This window comes from Giraffa tippelskirchi, chromosome 12 (assembly GCF_054371585.1).
Source record: "Giraffa tippelskirchi isolate mGirTip1 chromosome 12, T2T-mGirTip1v1.2.pri, whole genome shotgun sequence".
NCBI lineage: Eukaryota > Metazoa > Chordata > Mammalia > Artiodactyla > Giraffidae > Giraffa > Giraffa tippelskirchi.
Genome location: NC_137286.1, coordinates 141,385,925 through 141,406,881, shown reverse-complemented (window position 1 = coordinate 141,406,881; position 20,957 = coordinate 141,385,925). Strand labels below are relative to the sequence as shown.

General features: G+C 41.7%; 1 protein-coding gene and 1 pseudogene across 2 annotated transcripts in view; both read right to left on the bottom strand.

Moving 5' to 3' along the window:
- Window positions 1–20,957, bottom strand: part of ITGBL1 (integrin subunit beta like 1) — a 214,816-nt gene that overhangs the window by 20,396 nt on the left and 173,463 nt on the right. For both annotated transcript variants that reach the window (XM_081552093.1, XM_081552094.1), the window contains one exon: window positions 9,998–10,114. In XM_081552093.1, the coding sequence (XP_081408219.1) occupies window positions 9,998–10,114 (117 nt within the window). The remainder of the gene's footprint in view (window positions 1–9,997; window positions 10,115–20,957) is intronic.
- Window positions 4,836–4,954, bottom strand: LOC145530725 (5S ribosomal RNA; annotated as a pseudogene).

The following is a 20,957-nucleotide window of genomic DNA, read 5'->3' as shown; positions in this document are numbered from 1 at the left end:
CGACTCTTTGTGACCCCATGGACTGCAGCATGCCACGCTCCCCTGTCCTTCACTATCTCTTGGAATTTGTTCACATCCACGTCCATTGAGTGGGTGATACTATCTTACCATCTCATCCTCTGCCACCCCCTTCTCCTTTTGCCTTCAATCTTTCCCAGCAACAGGATCTTTTCCAATGAGTTGGCTCTTCACATCAGGTGGCCCAAGTATTGGAACTTCAGCTTCAGCATCAGTCCTTCCAGTGAATATTCGGGGTTGATTTCCTTTAGGATCGGCCACCTGATGTAGAAACCAAATTCTTTGAACAAAGTAACTTCCACTCCTTCCTCAAGGCACAGAACTGTTGGTTTACATGATGCCAATTTCCTAAACATTCTGTAGTTGGTGCTTCAAGAAATCTAAAACAGATGTATTTGGGACTTCCTTGGTGGTCTAGTGGCTAAGACTCTATACTCTCAATGCCGTCTGTGAAGAAAGCATTCTTTTTTTCAATAAATGGAGACAATGGTACAAAAAAACATAGTCTCCTCCACCCAGCTGATTGCTCAAATCAGAAATTTGTGAGTTACCCCACAAGCTACCCTGCCCCTCACTCGTGTTCTTCAACCGTGAATATCCATAAACGGGAATTTTGCTCCCGGGGTGGGGTGGGGGGCACTCGTCTCAGGTTCAACTAAACATTTAGATTGACAGTTGACACTGGTCTCCTTGGAGGGATGTGGGACGGCACAGGGACCACCTCCTGTCAGCTCTCCTCTCCATGGACGTCCTTACAGCAGTTCACGAGGATAGCAGCTTTATATCGTGGTCTGGGGATAACCTTTTCTTCAGGTAATGCAGTTCAGATGCCTGGAGATGAACTCCGCATTGCACAGATGTTGAGGCTTCTCTGGCTTAGAAGTCTTATGCCCCCTAGGAGCCCCAAATCTCTCCCAATTGTTCCTTAAGCATTGCTTCCAGAAAACCCTCAAGAGACATGCCTACTGGCAGAGACACGACACTCGCAGAAAAGCACGGCCTTCCCATAAGACATTCACGGTTCATTCTTTATCCCTCCCAATCTAGTTGAAATTTATCAGCCATAGGTCACATTACCATGAGCAACGCTGCCTGGTTGGCATCTACCGTATTCATCTGTTTTTGGGGAGCTGGAGGAGGGTTAACAGAGGGCCGTGTCCCTTGCAGCAAGTCCAAGGGTTTGGGAGCCTCTTATCATGTTGTTTCTAATATGTTGCCCAATACGTCACAATTTTTCCATCTTTACCGCCCTCCACCTAGCTAACCCGCCTGCATCTCTCACCAGGACTCATCTCCTAAATCCACATTTACCCAGCAACCCCACAAACACACACTCCTCCCAGCAATCCAGACCTCGCCTGGCAGCCAGGGGTACTTTTTAAACAGTGATCATGCTATTGTTTTGTTTAAACCCTTCTATGGTTTCTGATCAGTCTTTCAGTAAAGGCTTTCAAATCAAAAACATGCTTACAAAATCTATCATATTCTGCTCCTCTTTGCTATCTTATCATCTATCACACAGGGCTTCTCTCTGGTTCTCAAAAATCCCTTGACCATGTCATCCACTCTTTCTGCCATATGCCTGAGCACACTTTGTTCTGTGACTCCTGGGTCAATCCGCCTCCCCTCACCCGGCTAAACACTATGCATCGGATTACCAAATGTGGTGGTCACGATGTTTAGCTGATTAATACATATCAAGCACATATTAGTTCACCTCCCTGGTGTCTCAGACTGTAAAGAATCTGCCTGCAATGCAGGAGATCTGAGTTAAATCTCTGGGTTGGGAAGATCCCTGGGAAGGGAATGGCTACCCACTCCAGTATTCTTGCCTAGAGAATTCCATGGACAGAGGAGGCTGGCAGGCTACAGTCCACGGAGTCGCAAAGAGTCGGACATGCCTGAGCAACTAACAGGCACACACAAGCACATATTAGGCATCGTATAGTTTTGACCAGATATGAAGGCATTCACGAAGGCTTCTTTGACTTCAGTCTATGTCAAATCCCCTATCATGTATGTTTTCATTGAATCAGTGCTTCTCCTTTCAGACCATCCACCTCACTGTCCTTCGTCAATGTCGCCCTTCAAGTGTGACCATCAACTCTAATAGATTCATCATGAAACCTCCAGTGCTAGCTAACAGTGGGGGCTCAACCACATTTCCTGAATTAAAGAAGAAATAAGTGATTATGTCAGTTTCAACCATGTAGAATATGGAGGAATCTCCATATAAGTAATAAGTAATTTGAATTTGAAGAGTATGAAGCCAGGAGGGAATGAGGCTAAGAAATCATCTTGGGAGACACTGACCTTAAGAGAAAACAGGAAAAAGCTGAGGTTATACAAGGGCAGCAAACAGTCAGCAGAAAAGACATCCAAAGGCAATTTATAGGGAAATGCTAAGATTTATTGGCAGGCTCGGAGAGCGTCCCCCAGTGGCTCTGTGGTAAAGAATCTGCCTGCCAAGCAGGAGATGTGGGTTCGATCCTTGGGTTGGGAAGATCCCCTGGAGAAGGGAATGGCAACTCACTCCAGTATTCTTGCCTGGGAAATCCCATGGAAGGAGGAGCCTTGCGGGCTACAGTTCATGGGGTCAGAAAAGAGTTGGACATTACCTAGCAACTGAACAAAAACAACTGCTTCCTTCTGCCTCTGAGAGATAAGCAAGAAAAAAAGATAAAAGTGATTACGAGAGAAGAGATAGAAGAAATGGGGTAAGGGGCTTCTGAGGCCCAGGGAGAAGACCATGTCAAGAGGAACTGAAAGCAGAGTAACCACAACCCTATGCTAAAAAGTGGTCACGCAGAATGAGAACTGAATGGCATCTCAGATTTGGGCAACTGGGAACTATGAATAACCCCAGAGAGTCAGTTAGGCAGAATGGTGGGACACAGAGCAAGTTTCCATGGGTTAAAGATTAAACCAAGATGGGACTTCCCTGGTGGTCCAGTGGTTAAGAATCCACCTTGCTATGCAGGGGAGACAGGTTCGATCCCTGGTCGGGGAACTAAGATCCCACATACCATGGAATAACTGAGCCCGTGGGCTACAACTACTGAAGCCTGAGCACTCTGGAGACCGGGCGCCACAACTAGAGGGCCTGTGTGCCTCCAGGAAAGATCCCACACGTCACAGCCAAGTCCTGCTGCAGTCAAATAAATAAATATACATTTTTAAAAGTAAACTAAATGTTCTGTTTAAAAGTCTGTTTCAAACAAAAATCTTTTGAAAAAAAAGACTGAACCAAGAGGAAAGCCAGCAGACAGGTCAGAGGTAAAGGTTTCTAGGAGAAATTACAGGCATGCTTGTGTATGAGAGGCAGTGACGGTCATTACATGGAACAAGTATGCAATGAGCATTTGCTGACTTAATTATGTGCTATAAACATGATGGGATAACATGAAATAAGAGAATATTTTCTTACGACAATGGGTATTTTCAGGAATACAGAAACTGGAGATGCATGTGGTGGTTCGAACCTTAAGGGCCAGGGTCATCTTATTTGTGTTACTTCACACTTGCAAACGCATGAGGTGCTTCCCCCTAATACCCTGCTGAGTAAGAGCCACGAAAACACTCTTGAGATGCATGTGGCCGCTTTGATTTGGTAGCTCAGTGTCAAGTGTGAGGATAAAGACGGCTTTATGCAAAAAGAACAGTCACAGTTCTGAATAAACTGTTACAAAACGGAATAAGCAAACATGAGTTCTGGTCTATGTCCCATAGTTTACTGTAATCCACAGCATAAACTCCAACTGAGTTGGTTCTGTCTTTCATTCTTTATATATGTATATAACACTAATGACGGGCTTCCCAGGTGGCGCTCGTGGTAAAGAATCAGCCTGCCAATGCAGGAGACATGAGACATGGGTTCATCCCTGGGCCGGGAAGATCCCTGGAGAAGGTCATGGCAACCCACTCTAGTGTTCTTGCCTAGAGAATCTCATGGACAGAGGAGCCTGGTGGGCTTCAGTCCACAGGGTTGCAAACAGTCAGACATGACTGAGGTATCTTAGCACACACACAATACTAATAGCAGTAATATCTATATCTACATGTGACACATGTGCTGGATACAACCCTGAGTACTTTATATGCATTAACTCATTCAATCTTACAATAACCCTACAAGAGACATATAACCATCTTTTATAGGTGACAGAAGTGGGATATGTAAATTGCCTCAGGTTATATTGGGAATAACTGGCTGGCCAAGGTTGGAACCAAGAGAGCCTCATGTCTGTGGTCTTAACTGACATTATAATTTGCCATTTATATTTCTAAATAGCAAATTACATTTACATAAATGTTTGTGAAGGGAACTTGTGGTCTCCTTATCAATGGGTCTAGTATGCCATATATTTTAATACTGGAATTACTGTTATGTTCAAACTTGTTAATTAACAGCATGTCTCTTGTAATTTCTTTCCAGAGAACAGCAGAGAAAAAAAATGAAACTCAAGGGACTTCCCTGGTGTTCCAGTGGTTAAGATTCCATGCTTCTAATGCAGGGGGACATGGGTTTGATCCCTGGTCAGGGAACTAAGATCCCACATGTTTCCAGGTGCAGCCAAATAAATTAATTAAATTCAAGATTATAATAGTCAGTGTTACTCATTCAGTCGTGTCTGACTTTTTGCGGTCCCATGGACTGTAGGCTGCCAGACTTCTCTGTCCATGGAATTCTCCAGTCAAGAATACTGGAGCAGGTTACCATTTCCTTCTCCAGGGGATCTTCCTGACCCAGGGATCGAACCCGGGTCTCCTGCATTGCAGGCAGATTCTTTACCATCTGAGCCACTGGGGAAGCCCAAAGCCTACAGTACCCGATATTCCCAGGCAGTCTCCCATCCAAGTCCTAATCAGGCCCAACCCTGCTTAGCTTCCAAGATCAGAGGAGATCAGGTGCGTTCAGGGTGGTATTGACATCGCTGAGCTACCAGGGAACCCCTATAACAGTCAAGGCTCAAACCATTCCTTCCACAACTGTCTTAAAGAAATAATTTGAGGCCAAGTGCAAAACTCACGTGGGAGGTGATGTTTCCAGTGAGAATATGAATTACACTTGATCCTCATTATTTGAAGATTCCATATTTGAGAACTTGCCTACTCCCTAAAATTTATTTGTATTCCTGAAATCAACACTCAAGAAGCTTTCCAGGTCATTTGAGAACACAGGGCAAATGGTGAAAAAAAGGCTCACACTTCCAGCGAAGGTCAAAGAAGGTCACGCTCTGCCTTCTTGGCTCAGTTCTTACACTGAAAACCACTGTTCTTTTCCCAGTATAGTTGGTGCTAGACTCTTCACATTTTTGCACCTTCTGTTGGTAACCTTGATGTTTTAGATGGCCCCCAAGTACAGTGCTGAAGTGCTAGCCAGTGTTCCTAAGTCCTAAGTGCAAAAAGGCTATGATGTACCTTACGGAGAAATCTGTGAGCCAAATCATGGTCGTTCAGGCATGAGCTACAGGGCTGCTGGCCATGAGCTCAATGTTAGTGAATCAACTATATGTGACACAGTATGTCTTCACATAGAAACACACATGAAACAAGGTTATGTATTGACTGGTTGTTGAAAATGCCAGGAACAGAGGTGGGATCCTAGCCAGCCCCATATTTCCCTCAAGGGTCAGTATTTGCCAACTCCCTGTTCATGGCAACTTTATAAACCATGTGTGTGTTAGTTGCTCAGTCATGTCTGATTCTTTGCGATCCCCTGGACTGTAGCCTGCCAGCCTCCTCTGTCTATGGAATTTTCCGGGCAAGAATACTGGAGTGGATTGTCATTCCCTTCTCTAGGGAATCTTCATGACCCAGGGATTGAACCCGGGTCTCCTTCATTGCAGGCAGATCCTTTACCATCTGAGCCACTATGGAAGCCCCTTTATAGACCATAGCCACCAGGAATATCAAGACTGGACTTATCTTGCTGAGAAACACTTACAGAGTGTCAGTGTGGACTGGAAATGATGTGCAGCATTTCTAGAAGTCACTATGGATACACATGAGCTGACCACTGATGCGGACATCTGCCCCTCCCTTGGAGCTAACCTCCTCCAAGCAGTATGATGAGCCACCATCATAGTAAAGATTCACAAGTGAACGAAAAGGAAAGCAAAAACACTACACACTGGAATGTGTTCAGATGTGTGCATAGGCTCCAGTGCAAAATCTGTGGCAGAATGTAAGGATTCACACTGTCACCTGGGCTTCAGAGCTCAGAGAAAGAAGGAGAAGGTAAGTGAAATCGATCGTTGTTATCCACAAACACCTTTTAAATTAACGCTATCATCCTAACCCTAAATCTCTCACGGACATTGTTTGAATATCAAAGTGAAATTTAAGAACAACTACATGGGGACTTCCCTGGTGGTCCAGTGGTCAAGAATCCACCTTCCAATGTGGGGGACGTGGGTTCGATCCGTGGTCCGGGAACTAATATCTCACATGCCATGAGGCAACTAAGCCCGTGGGTCACAACTACGGAGCCTGCATGCTCTGGAGCCCGTGCGCTATAACTAAAAAGCCCATGCGCCACAGCTAAGACCTGACATAGCCAATTAAATAAATCTTTGTTAAAAAAGAACAACAACATAAAATATTTTCAAGGGAAATTTCCAAGGTGTGTTTTCTTTACATACTTGAAAAGTGTTCTGAGATCCTTTGGTCAATAAAACATGAAATTAAATGCATAGGTGATTTTGTAGAGCGGGTTGCTAACATTTAAGAAAAAGCACTGAGAGGATCCATCCGGTTATACAGGTCAAAGACGCTGTGCTTATCTGGTTAGTCTGTGTCAGGTGCGAGCAGACACACCCAGTGGTAAAGAATCTGCCTGCCAATGTAGGAGATGTAAGGGACTCGGGTTCGATCCCTGGATCAGGAAGATCCCCTGAAGGAGGAAATGGCAACTCACTCCAGTATTTCTGCCTGAAAACTCCCCTGGCAGAGGAGTCTGGCGGGCTACAGTCCATGGGGTCGCAAAAGAGTCAGACACGACTGAGCGAGTACAGACGCAGCAGGGCGCACAGAGGCAGCAGCAATGTTTTCCCCAACCTTGAAACACGTTCGCCCTCTGAAAATTATGTTCCGATATCATCTATACTGGGGGGGATCAACCACCTAGGAATTAATCTCTAAATACGTGAGGAAGGATCTTGAAAGTCGTAGCCAAGGCTCTACCAGGAGAATAAGGTATTAATAGATCAACACGTCTCCAGCTACTGCCTAATCTACTGTGCTTCATCCTGCATCCAACCAAAGAGAGGGTGGATTGGATGATCAGCAACATGTAGACCATGTCAAAGAATGAGAATCTGCACTTCCAGAAAGGACAGACCATCTGGCGAGAGAGTTGGGGGCCCTTATGCAGTGGCGTCCCAGCAACACCATCCTCCCTGTTAAAGATGACTTTCACTCAGCACCCCCTGAGGTTCTCTGCCCAGAGGTTTACTCCAGCCACCGAAGCCTGCTCTGATCTGTGGGACAGGCTGGATGTGGCCGGGGAATTAACGCCTCCTAGAAGCAATCCTCAACCCACGACTGATGATAGAAAAATTGTGTGCTTTACTCGGACCTCTAGAGTTTCCTCCTCTGAACTGGGATGAAGCTCCAATTGGCCACAGCACGGTCTTCATCGGCTGCCCCTTCTCCATTGTCACATCGTCCCACTTTCCTACCAGTAACTCATTCTCTTTTCCAATAAACTCACATGCTCACACGTGCTCAGTCATGTCTAACTCTTTGTGACCCCATGGACTGCAGCCTGCCAGGCTCCTCTGTCCCTTGGATTTTCCTGGCAAGAATACTGCAGTGGGTTGCCATTTCTTCCTCCAGGGGATCTTCCCAACCCAGTGATCGAACCCATGTCTCCTGTGCCTCCTGCATTGGCAGGCATATTCTTTACCACTCAGCCACCTGGGAATCCCCTTCAATAAATGACTTGCATCCAAATCTTAATCTCAGATTCTAACTTCTCATAGTTTTTTTACAAAAATTCTAGTGTCTAGGGCAATTACATTTCTGATTGTATAGCATCAGGTAATTAATGTTTAGTTTGTACATTTGTCTTTTACTGGTTTGGCTAATGGGAGTCAGTACCCCCCACCCCACCCCCAGGGCACAGACAACTCTGGGTAGATGGACAAAGTACAGGCACGGAGAGTCAAAAATTAAAAATCTATCACTGTGAGATGTTTTCTCACTTACCTAGTAAACATTTGATCTCATCTAAAAGAAGATATATAGATTTGTTTTATCTTGATTTTCTCCCCAAAGCTGGAGAGAGGGACTCACTGGGGGGGGGGATTCATTATTTAATGAGTATGCACATATAACAGGTCTGTACTATGCCAGGTACTTAATGACAACAATAAAAAGGACTATAGTCTGTTTAGATATTTCTGATGACTACTACAAGTAAAGGGAAAATCTAAACTAAAAGTAATATTGACATAAAGTACAAACAGTTGTATGTCACTCTGGGGAAAACTGTGGTTTAGCGCAAGATCTGTGAACTACACTCCACAGCTCCTACCGTTGAGTCTGGCACTTTTCAGAGATGGGGCATTAACACACCAAACCTCACTCACTTTTCCGTTTGTGAGATTAGGATAGGAGGAACAATCTCTGAGGATGGCTGTCATGGGAACTGTGAGAGATAAAACACCCGGCCCAACAGTTATTAAAAAGGGCCTTTTCCCTTGGCTCACAGAAAAATGAAAGAGGAAAATACTTTTGGTGAAATTCCAAGTGTTTTATAGTTGGTTAGAGAGAGAGTTGCTAGACAGCCATACATGGTGGTCAGAGAGATGATAGAGATGGATGGTCAGCTTCCTTCACTTGCATGTAACTTTGGGGGTTTTTCCCCATAACAACACCCAATTCATTAGGATAATTATCTTAAAGAGATGGAGTTATATTCTCTTTGTGTGATTCCATGTCCAGTTCACCTCAATTGTCCTAGAAACCTGGGAAGAGCCATAATCAGCATGCACCTTCTACAATATGGATCTTCGCAAGACTGAAATGGAACCACGGTGACCCTCATCCCCTCCCTTGGATGAAGCTCAGGTGGACACTGGCAACATTCTATCCCTGGGACTCTCCTTTTTGCAGTATTACCTTTTTAATGACCCTCTATGTCCTCATTCTTCCTTTATGTTGCTTATCCCTGGTGGCTCAGACGGTAAGAAATCTGCCTGCAATGCAGGAGACGCGAGTTTGATCCCTGGGTCAGAAGATCTCCTGGCGAAGGGAATGGCAACCCACTGCAGTATTTTTGCCTGGAGAATCCCATGGACAGAGGAGTCCATGGGGTTGCAAAGAGCTGGACATGACTGAGCAACTAACAGTAACAAGCTTGTGTCTGGGTCTCAGATTCACTATGAAAACAGAATGTATATCTCATGTTACTGTGTAATTAACTTGGAGTGTATCTTACTGCTTTTTTCTTTTTTCAAGTCTCAGGTGATACTTACTTCCCCAATAATTTTTTATCAGTAGAGTAATAAAAACTGGAAACTGTTTGGTTGAAGCAAACCCTTTCCCCATCTTCAGAGAATCTGGTTTAGTGTCCATCTTCTTTTACCGATAGGATGCTGTGTCGTTTCACATACATACATACACATGGACTAAATTCAGAGTACGAGGTCATTAACAACCCAATTGTATATGGGTAATTTTATAGGTCTAATTGTATATTTATATGCAAATTGTGGAGAAGGAAATGGCAACCCACTCCAATATTCTTGCCTGGAGAATCCCGTGGACAGAGGAGCCTGGTAGGCTACAGTGCATCGGGTCACAAGAGTTGGGCACGACTTAGCCACTAAACCACCACCACCACTACCATATGCTAATTGTATATGGCTTGTTGTATATCTTCTTTTTAACAGAATTTTTTTCTAAAGGAGAAGTAGAATAAGAAAAGCAGATAAACGCAGGTTGCAGGCAGAGAGCTGTGAGAATTGCTCACCTCCACAGACCACGCCATCCAAATCTTCACAGCGACGATCATCACATTCACACGTCTTGCCATACACCCTGCTGTCTCCCGGGGGGTAGCAAGTGCACTTGCCACATTCACACTTACCTGCAAAACACACAGGGAAAACACACTCATTAGGAGACCCACGGAATCAGGAAGACTTTTCAGGAAAACAAGCATCTGATTAGATCCAGACCTCCTGGATCAGTATCTAGTCTGTGCCTGCTAACAATTCAGCAAATACCTTTTCCTACATCCCTAAGGTTAAGTTGAAGGTCAAGCATAAATGCCCAGGAGGTTGAGCTGGAGCTGAAGTGACAACTCCTGGCTCATCGGTGACTCCTGTTTTCTACTTTCCATGTTCTGTTTCATTCATTTTTGAAGACTAATTCAACGATGAAACTCCCTGGATATTTCATATTCCACTTGTGAGGAGACCATTTGACATAACTGAATCAATTTTATTTATTCTGACACAATTTGAACTAATATGGCCATTAAAAAATATTTTTAATTTGGGTCTGTCTGCCACATAAGAAAAAAAAAAGTTCGTGGGTACATTTCAACCTGATATTTTTGTGGTGATTTGGTGTCAGTTTTTGAGTTCACAGAATTCATCTTAACATGGAACATGGGTCGGAGTTCATGTCCTAAATATCCTTATTAACCTTGACTTAAAGTTTAAAAGTAGAAACTTATTTTGGAATTGAGTTTGGTTCACAGTTTGGGAATTTCTTAATTATTTTCCTCATGACTTTCGTCATTATTTCCTGAGCTGTAACTATGCCTCAAACCCTATAATTTCTTCAATTCCATCCTTTTGTATTCATGATCCCACACATGCACTAACATTATCACTATCATTTTACTAAACAGGAGATGGAGACATATTGAGGCCAAGTAACTTTCTCTGCTGAACCAGCTCTCAAGGGATAGATTCCAAATTTATATCTATTCCCATCATACTTAGAGCTTGTGCATCTAAACATTCGGCCATATTGCATCTTAATATATCATAATGGAGCTCCAGGAGGCTGTATGAGAAAGCACAGTTCTTTTTTTCTGAGGAATTGGGACTGGCTTGCCAGAAATTCAGCTGAGTGACTACTCCAAGACATCTGTTAACTCCCTGTCATTATCCCAACCATCGTAATTACACACCCACTGAAATGATCGTAAGATACTTCAGGGCTGACCCTGCAATGTTGTTAGTCATTCTGTTACACATTTGTATCATGTTAAAGAAATTCTGAGCTGGGATACGATAGGAAAGAGAAAAATTAGTATTTAGAATCCTATCACTTCAGAGCTGTCATTAAAGATAATCTAACACAGTGATTCATAATCTTTTCTGGCAGAAGGGGCGGGGTCATGGTCCCTTTGAGAATCTGGTGAAAGATACGGCAATAGATAGCATTGCTCTGGCCGCCCTTCAACCCGTCTTTCTACTTGGAGGCAGAACCGAGTTCAGCAGGAGACAGAGCCCCCCCACTTCCCCAGTGGTACCCGCTCTCCCAGGGGAGTGGCAGACCGAGCAGGGGCACACCAGACACGCTTGCCCAGGGCTTGGACTCTTGAGGGTGAAGCAAGGCACGGGGACCGCAGCAGAGCGGCAGGCGTGACAGCACAGCGGTCAGCCTCCAGGGGCAGGGGAGCTCGACACACGGAGGCTGAGGCTCCAAAGTGATGGCCGGTTCCTGGCAGTGCTTTGCTTCCCTGGGTTGCTGTGTGAGCAGACTGTCCAAGCTTACACTCTGAGCCTAAGCCCTTGGAATAAAATATTTTTTTCATCTCAGTGAATGAAGTTGGTGTCCATTGTTAGCAATCAAGAACTCTCACTGGTAGACCCCAGATCTGTCCCTGGAAAAATATATACCAGCATGCATTTATTTTTTTGTCAAATGTCATGAGGATCCAGGAGTATCTACAATTTAATAGGTGAGGAAACTCAAGTAAGCTGAGGCTAAATGGCTTGCCGAAGGCCAGCAAAGTAGACATTAGCCATGTAGCCGTGTTGGTGTTAGAGCCCAGATTTTCTGAGCTGTGCATAATCTTGCCTGCTGTGGGTGAACACACTGGCCCTCTCAGGGGTAGATGTGTGAATGACAACAATGGTCCAGACTGTGGACAGAGGCAAACTGCAGGACCAGCGGCAGTGAGCATGGCTGACTAGTCCATGCTGGACAGACGTGGGAAACATCAATCACACCATTCCTGAGACGTAATCCATCCCTAGTTACCAGGACAACGTCAGTTCCTAAGTTTGAGGGTGTTTGTGTTTATGGCGACCATTTCATTAACATTTTGAGGCATGTAAGAAGTTTCCTGGCTATGTATTATTGGTTTCTTTGACAAGCATGAACTAACTACTGGCATATGTGTTTATTTTTCACTGAGGAAGAAATTTTTTTTTTAATTTACTCAGTATCTATTACTTAGTCATAGTTCAAAAGATTAAACACAAATATCTATCAGATCCAGACTCATGAATAACATTATGATATATAAACAAAACAGAATATTTGAGCATGTAAGGTTTTAAAAACTATTTTTTGACTGCTCCTCACAGCACGTGGGATTTTAGCTCCCCAACCAGGGAGTGACTGAACCCAGGCCCTTGGCCGTGAGAGTGCAGAGTCCTAACCACAGAACCACCAGGGAACTCCCCATACAGGTTTAAATATCTACATTTCACTGGCCACATATTCTACAACTTTCTCTATACAATTCAATCTAGTGTTCAATAGCCTATTTAAATCTAATCTCCTCCATAAACCCTTCCTCGTCCTCCCTGATTAGTTTAGTCACCTGTCAGAATGCAATCTCCTCTCTAATCCCACAGTACTTAGTTCACACCATTAGTACATCACTGAACGCAAACTTTATACTAAATACACGTCTGAGCCCTACTGTAAGTAGTGATCTCTTTGTTTCAGGCTGTGGGTGGGTTCATGCAGTGACACACTTTATTTTCTTGGGCTCCAAATTCACTGCAGATGGTTACTGCTGGCATGAAATTAAAAGACGCTTACTCCTTGGAAGAAAAGCTATGACCAATCTAGACAGCATATTAAAAAGCAGAGACATCACTTTGCCAACAAAGGTCTGCATAGTCAAAGCAATGGTTTTTCCAGGAGTTATGTACAGACTTGGAAGTTGGACCATAAAGAAGGCTGAAAGCTGAAGAATTGATGCTTCAAATTGTGGTGCTGGAGAAAACTCTTGAGAGTCCCTTGGACAGCGAGAAGATTAAAGCAGTCAATCCTAAAGGAAATCAACCCTGAACCCTTAATATTCATTGGAAGGACTGATGCTGAACCTGAAGCTCCAATACTCTGGCCACCAGATGCGAAGAGCAGACTCCTTGGAAAAGACCCCGATGCTGGGAAAGACTGAAGGTAGGAGGGAGGAGAAGGGGACGACAAAAGATGAGATAGTTGGGTGGCATCACCGACTCAATGGACATGAGTTTGAGCAAACACTGGAAGATGGTGAAGGACAGGGAAGCCTGGCCTGCTGCAGTCCATGGGGTTTAAAAGAGTCAGACACAACTAAGCGGCTGAACTGAACTGTAGGTGGGATCTGTAACTGTATAATATCTGTGATAGATATTACTATTTACATATTTATAATTTAAAAACATGTTGAGAAGCTGTAATTTCAATAACTCACATAAAATCCATTCCTTTCTATCCCCTCCCAAAAAAATAAACTATATTTTCTGATCCAGAATGAGATTATTTAAGAAGAGCAACATATCATCAAAGGCACCTGCCAGCCTGGTAACAGCAGTTACACTCTCTACAACCTTATTTTCTTCCACTTTTTAAAATGGCAAAAACCACACTTGCATACAGGCTCAACAGTGGGAGAGTAATTAGGGGCTCACATAAAACAGAAAAGAGATTAGCACTTCACTAACACAGTTGTCCTTTGCCTAAAATAATAGGTTTACCATAGCAACCTGATTGCACTAGGAAAAGCTCCTGCCAAAATGCATCTGAAGTTCCCTTGAAATTTCCATGAGGAGGGATTAACCACTTGAGAACTATAATATTCTGTACCATTTCATCTAAGTATAAACATTTTGTGTGTGAGAATAAAGTCATCTTCCATCAGACAAATTTAAAGCGAAGAGGCACCTTCACCTACTGCTTCAAAGTGAACAGTGAGATGTCTTATAATTCAAGCCACACTGACAATACTTCTACTACTCAAGGAAGACATGCTGGTGACTTTTTAAAAACGCAGATAAATGTCAATCCTCCCATTCATGTTTTCTTAGTATACAAGGATTAAAGAAATCAATCACAGACATTTGTGCAGAAGGTAAAGAATCTGCTTGCCAATGCAGGAGACTCAAGAGATGAGGGTTTGATCCCTGCGTCGGGAAGACCCCATGGAGGAGAAAATGGCAAGACGCTCCAGCATTCTTGCCTGGGAAGTTAAATGGAGAGAGGAGCCTGGCGGGCTACAGTCGATGGGGTCTCAAAGAGTTGGACACAACTTAGTGACTGAGCATGCACGCAAGACATTTAAGCAAATGATGTAGTGATATCATTTTCTGTTGCCTGTCTAGAGTGTCTAAAATTGAAATTTCAATATGGGAGCAGCAGATTTCACTTTTCTGTAAAGCTTTCCCAAGGTCTTGAGGAGACTATCACAGAGGAAGTCTATTGGACCTCTAAGTAAGATGATCTCATTATTTCACTCTTAAGATTAGTTTCTATAACAACTAAAATTACTCAATTCACTTATTTCTAACAAAAATTTTATAAATTAGGTAGCCATATCACACTCATTTACCAATATAACTCAGAAACTAAGCAATAGTTTCAAGGTTAAAAAAAAAACAAAGAGAATGAATGGAATTGGAAATGTGGAGCTTAATTAATTAATCAATGTGGTCAAACCTGAATGAGGCAATGTAAAGGGGAAAATGAATCTCCTACTTCCTAGCTGGCAAATCTATTGGCCAGACAGTGGGTGGCATCTTGCTTCACAAAGTTTAGGGATTCTGCAAACAAAAATCAGCCATAAAAAGAAAGAAAAACTCAGTTATAGTGAGGTGGATGAACCTAGAGTCTGTCATATGGAGTGAAGTAAATCAGAAAGAGAAAAACAAATATCACATATTAACACATACATACGGAATCTAGAAAAATGGTACTGATGAACCCATTTGCAGGATAGGAATAGAGACACAGGTGTACAGAACAGAATTGTGGACACAGGGTAGGGAAAGGAGAGGGTGGGACAAATAGAGAGAATAGCCTTGAAATACATACACCACCATGTGTAAAATAGTTGGCTAGTGGGAAGCTGCTGTGTAACACAGGGAGCTCAGCCTGGTGCTCTGTGATTACCTGGAGGGGGGGAATGGGATGGTGGGTGAGAGGCTCAAGAGGGAGGGGATATATGTATACTTATAGCTGATTCATGTTGTCGTATAGTAGAAACCAACATAACAATGTAAAGCAATCATCCTCCAATTAAAAGGAGAAGGAAATGGCAACCCACTCCAGTACTCTTGCGCCTGGAAAATCCCATGGACGGAGGAGCTTGGTGGGTTACAGTCCATGGGGTCGCAAAAAATTGGAAACGACTGAGCGACTTCACTTCCAATTAAAAACTATAAAAAAATTCTATTACATCCAGGCATATACTTGTTTGGTACTGGATTAATGACTCCATTCTAGGTCATAAGCACAAGCAATTGTAATTCACCATGAAATACTCTATGAGATAAATGTCAAAGGATAGACAAAGGCAACAAATGCTATTTACCAATGAAAGAGCTGATACAATCAGAGAAACATTTCTATAGCAAGTTTCTTGAAGATAAACTATATTTGGGCAAAAAGGGAAAAGGTGGAATCAAGCCCTTGTCACTTTTAAATTCTTGCTTGGTTTTGTCAAGCAAGAATCACTTTAAGAGATTCAAAAGTGTGAGTGAATATATATCACTTCCTTAATAGACATTTCAAGAGTGCTAATTAAATTGATTTGAAACAAGTGTGGACTCTCTTTTCACACCAGGGATAATTAGAAAATTTGTTTTACAAATCAAATAATGAAATCCATCTAACAATAAACAATACAGTCTATCAAGGAGCTAATCTTTTACAATGAAGAAAAAAATAAACTATAAAGCAATATTTTCTACTAACTTATTTTTTATTATTCTTTATTTCTGAATCTGCCAGTATTACTTTCCCCAAATGATAAAACATTAGAAAGAACATTGAATATATATGTAAGAGTATCCATATATGAGGATATATGTATATATGTACTTTTAAATTTGAAGCTATTGTTAAGTCCATGTGACCAACTTATCCTCAAATGGTTCATGCAAAAAAAATAAAAAGACTCTTTGTACTATTCTTAAGTCTTCTAACATCAAAAGTATTTCAAAACAAAAATATTTTAAATTAAAAAATATACAAGTAAAATCCTAAACATAATTTATCTACGTAACTAAATGTTTGGTAAAAAATAAAGTCCTATTAATAATTATGTGTACTTTAGCCACACATTTTACATTCATTTTTGGAAAACATCCTTTAGCATCATATTCAGGTCTTAAGACATTTTTTTTTTTCAATAGAGCTGTGTCAAATATATGCAGAGCCTGGGAATTACACAGCCAAAAATGTCAGAAACTCAATAATCTTAAAATTTAAGGATATAGCAAACTTGCTTTAACTTTGCTGTTTTATAGCACAGTTGACATAATCAGAATTAATAGGTAAGAGTTCCAGGGAAACAGTTTAATATACTGTAATAAGTAATATTACACACTTCAGAGTAGTTCACAATGGAGCGTACTGCCATGGTAAGGAGTCAGCTTTCATCACCGAAGGAACTGAAGTCAATAAGGTAGTCTCTGATAAGAGTTAAGAATTTGTGCTCTGTATTCAGAAAGACCTAAGATGGAGTTTAATATCTATCACTTACACACTCTATAATCTTAGGAAATAACTAAACCTTTTCATTTAAAATTTACTAAATTGGGAATGCCTACTTAATTAGGCAATCTCTTGGAGGAGGAAATGGCAACCCACTCCAGCATTCTTGCCTGAAAAATCCCATGGAAGAAGAAGCCTGATGGGCTACCATCCACAGGGTCGCAAAGAATCGGAACACAACTCAGCGACTGAGCATGCATGCACTTAAAAAGTAACTTTAAAGAGACAAAAACAGACATATATTTTTTAAAATATTGCCCTCTGGGTTTTCTAACCACCACTGTGATATTTGTATGTGGCACAGTGTTTAAACTTTTTTTTAAAAAAATAAATGTATAGCTTATAGAGTAGAAGGGTTTCACAAATAGAATCACGTAATTACCAATACGGGCTTCCCCGGCGACTCAGTGGTAAAGAATCCGCCTGCAATGCAGGAGACAAGGGTTTGTCCCTGGGTTGAGGAGATCCCCTGGAGAAGGAAATGGAAACCCACTCCAGTATTTTTGCCTGGGATATCCCGTGGACAGAGCACCCTGGCAGGACTTAGTCCACAGGGTCCCAAAGAGTCAGACAAGACTTAGCCAACTAAACAACAACAATTATCAATATAATTTTATATAATTGGAAGTTATATATCATTTTTTCACAGATAATCTGTTTTTCTGTTATATGAATGTCCACTTCCTTTTTTATTTTTACCAACAACATATTTCAGATAACTTATGGTTTCTATACTAAATATGCTACTTCTTTAAAAGGTATTTTATTCTGATGTCATTTTTCAACAAGCTCCTATGAGTTTCAACAAACTTCCTATGAAAGTCTTATTTTCTTTTTGTCTCTAGCTCCAGAAACAATTTTTAACTAGCAAGAATCAGTATACGAGATTAAGTCAACGCCTCCCAAAGCAGCCTGGACTTAAGTGGCCAAGATTCTAGAGAAAATGGAACCATAGGGTAGTGAGTTCTCCCTAATACACAAATAATCCCCCTTATACATTTGTCAAGCCTGAACTTTTAAGGGCAAGAGGATAAAGCGTTAAGCAGGAAGCAACATCTAAAAGACGAATAAACTAAACGGAGATTTTTGGCTTTTTCATCTGGCTGGCAAGATAGTACTTGGAACTCAGGGACCTTTGAGAAGGAGGGCATTGATGAATAGAACATAAACATTCCAGGTTTCACTTTAGAAGTCATGTTAACGCCTGATTGGATTGAAGTTGTTTGCCTTTGTACATATGTCTGTCAGACAAAAAGTAAATTATCTCTTCAAGGAAGATGACATAATTCATACAATTCTACCAATTTTATTAAACGATATTCATACTCAATGTAAACAAGAACAGGTGTATCAAGAGACAGGACAGAATGACTATTTCAATACAATGAAATACTTAAGAGCAGAGAACATAGCGATTTCCACGGCTAATCTTGTTCAGCCGCCAAGTCGTGTCCAACTCTTCTCGACCCCATGGACTACAGCATGCCAGGCTTCCCTGCCCCACACCATCTCCCGGAGTTCAAGTTTACTGTGCAAAAAAGCAAATGACTAATCTTAACTACCTAGAAAAACTGAATGAGGACCAAATAGATGAGGCATTCCCTGTTCCTCCAACACTACCTGATAAGAGCAAACATTTCATAAGAATATTGACTTTGATAAGAATATTAACTATTCTTTGATAAGATTAAGAATATTCTTTGGTAAGAATATTAAAAGTAGCATAGAGATGGAGGAAAAATAGAAATATGCTTCCAAATAAGGGGAAGAGAAAAAGAAGGATGATGTTGCAAGAGAAAGAACTCTCAAACACATGTGATCAGCTGCTTGTACTGGTAATAGAAAAACTGTCAGAAAATAAAGGTATTTGAAATGCAAGTCCTTCATGCAAGCCTTTGTATCTCCCTGACTACAGGAAAATATCCCCTGGAGACGGGAATGGCTATCCACTCCAGTATTCTTGCTTGGAGAATTTCATGGACAGAGGAACCTGGCAGACCACAGTCCATGGAGTTGCAAAATGTTGGACAAGACTGAGCAACTAACACTTTCATTCACAGGTTAAATAGTCATTTGGAACCTAACTTCACTCTAGGTCCCTTCATATTATGAGTTAAACTGTGCTTATTGTCTCTTACTCAAGTTTTGGATAAAATCAAAGTGAATACAAAATAATAAAAAACAAATCACATGTAATTGCTAATTGTCAAAAACATTTGTGCCACTGTTTGAAAAGCAATGTATTCTTTGAAGGAACAGGAAATTGCAATATCAGTTCTTCAGGGAAATGACTTCTACTCTCACCTAATCTAGCCAAAGAGGAAGGCTAGTCAATCAGTCCTAGCGATAATAGTCAACATCACTGCTGCAAAAGCTATTCAGCCAATGAAATGAGGTAATAAAAGAAAACAAAGAAAGGATAAGAGATTAGATGCTTGAAACAATGATAAGTTTGCATCGCATAAAAAGCGGTGTCAGAGCAATCCTGATTCAGTTCAGTTCAGTTCAGTCGCTTAGTCGTGTCCAACTCTTTGCGACCCCATGAATCGCAGCACGCCAGGCCTCCCTGTCCATCACCAACTCCCGGAGTTTACCCAAACCCATGTCCATTGAGTCAGTGATGCCATCCAGCCATCTCATCCTCTGTCGTCCTCTTCTCCTCCTGCCCCCAATCCTTCCCATCATCAGGGTCTTTTCAAATGAGTCAGCTCTTCACATCAAGTGGCCCAAGTATTGGAATTTCAGCTTCAACATCAGTCCTTCCAATGAACACCCAAGACTGATCTCCTTTAGGATGGACTGATTGGATCTCCTTGCAGTCCAAGGGACTCTCAAGAGTCTTCTCCAACACCACAGTTCAAAAGCAATCCTGATTACTCTTGTCTTAAGACATCTTTGGCTTAAATACATCTGATTGCCTGAGAGCCCAAAGGATTGACTGCTTGCCCATGATGTGTTATGTAATGAGAAATTGCACTAATTCTACTGGGGATTTTAACTCACATATTCCTTTATTTTTGGCTAGGAAATGATAATTGCTTTATGGGAAGTATAATTAATAAACATTCTAAATGTCTTCTCTTCCAAATATAAATTTCTTATTTATACTCGACTTATTTTTCTTTTTATTTTTTAGTGCAGAGATGTTATTTTAAATCAGTTTTTATTAATTTTCACTTTTTGAAGTAGTGTTACAAAAGATATATTACACTGAAGTACATAGTATGTGGGCGTTAGCTTCTGGTAATAAAAAGAATAGAAATATACTGGACCTAAAAGTGTTTGTTCCATTGCTGTGCTTATGGGAAGTCATGTAATTCTTCAAGAAACTCAAAACCAAAACTGTGAGCTGGAATAACAGCAATTAGCAACAACTCATACGAAAGAGGTCCTGAGGGTCAAAGCCCACAGCAGCAACGAAAGTGGAGAAGGTGAGTCTGAGATTCCTTGAGTAAGCTGGAAAGAAAGCTACAGAGATCCAAGATCAGTAATATCCTGGGAGAATCTAACACAAGACCTTGATGAAGACAAGTATCCTGAAATTAGGCTTCAAAATGTTCCAGACTTTAGAATAAACCATGTATAAGGTGTCCCTGTTGACTCAAATGGTAAAGAATCTGCCTGCAATGAGGGAGACCCATGTTCGATCCCTGGGCCAGGAAGATCCCCTGGAGGGGGGCAGGGCAACCCACTCCAGGATTCTTACCTGGAAAATCTCACGGATGGAAGAGCCTGGTGGGCTACAATCTATGGGGTCACAGAGACCCAGATATGACTGAGCAATTAACACACACACACAAGCTCCGATTGAAGACCAACAAATGTATACACAAACCACCATGAGTGACAGTCAGTAAAAACAGTACTATTTTTTATTGGACATGACTGAGCGATGAAGCACACATGGACTGGATATTGTCTAAATACCTGTCTTGCCATCTTTTTTTTGAATATATTTGCTACAGTTACCCTGATAT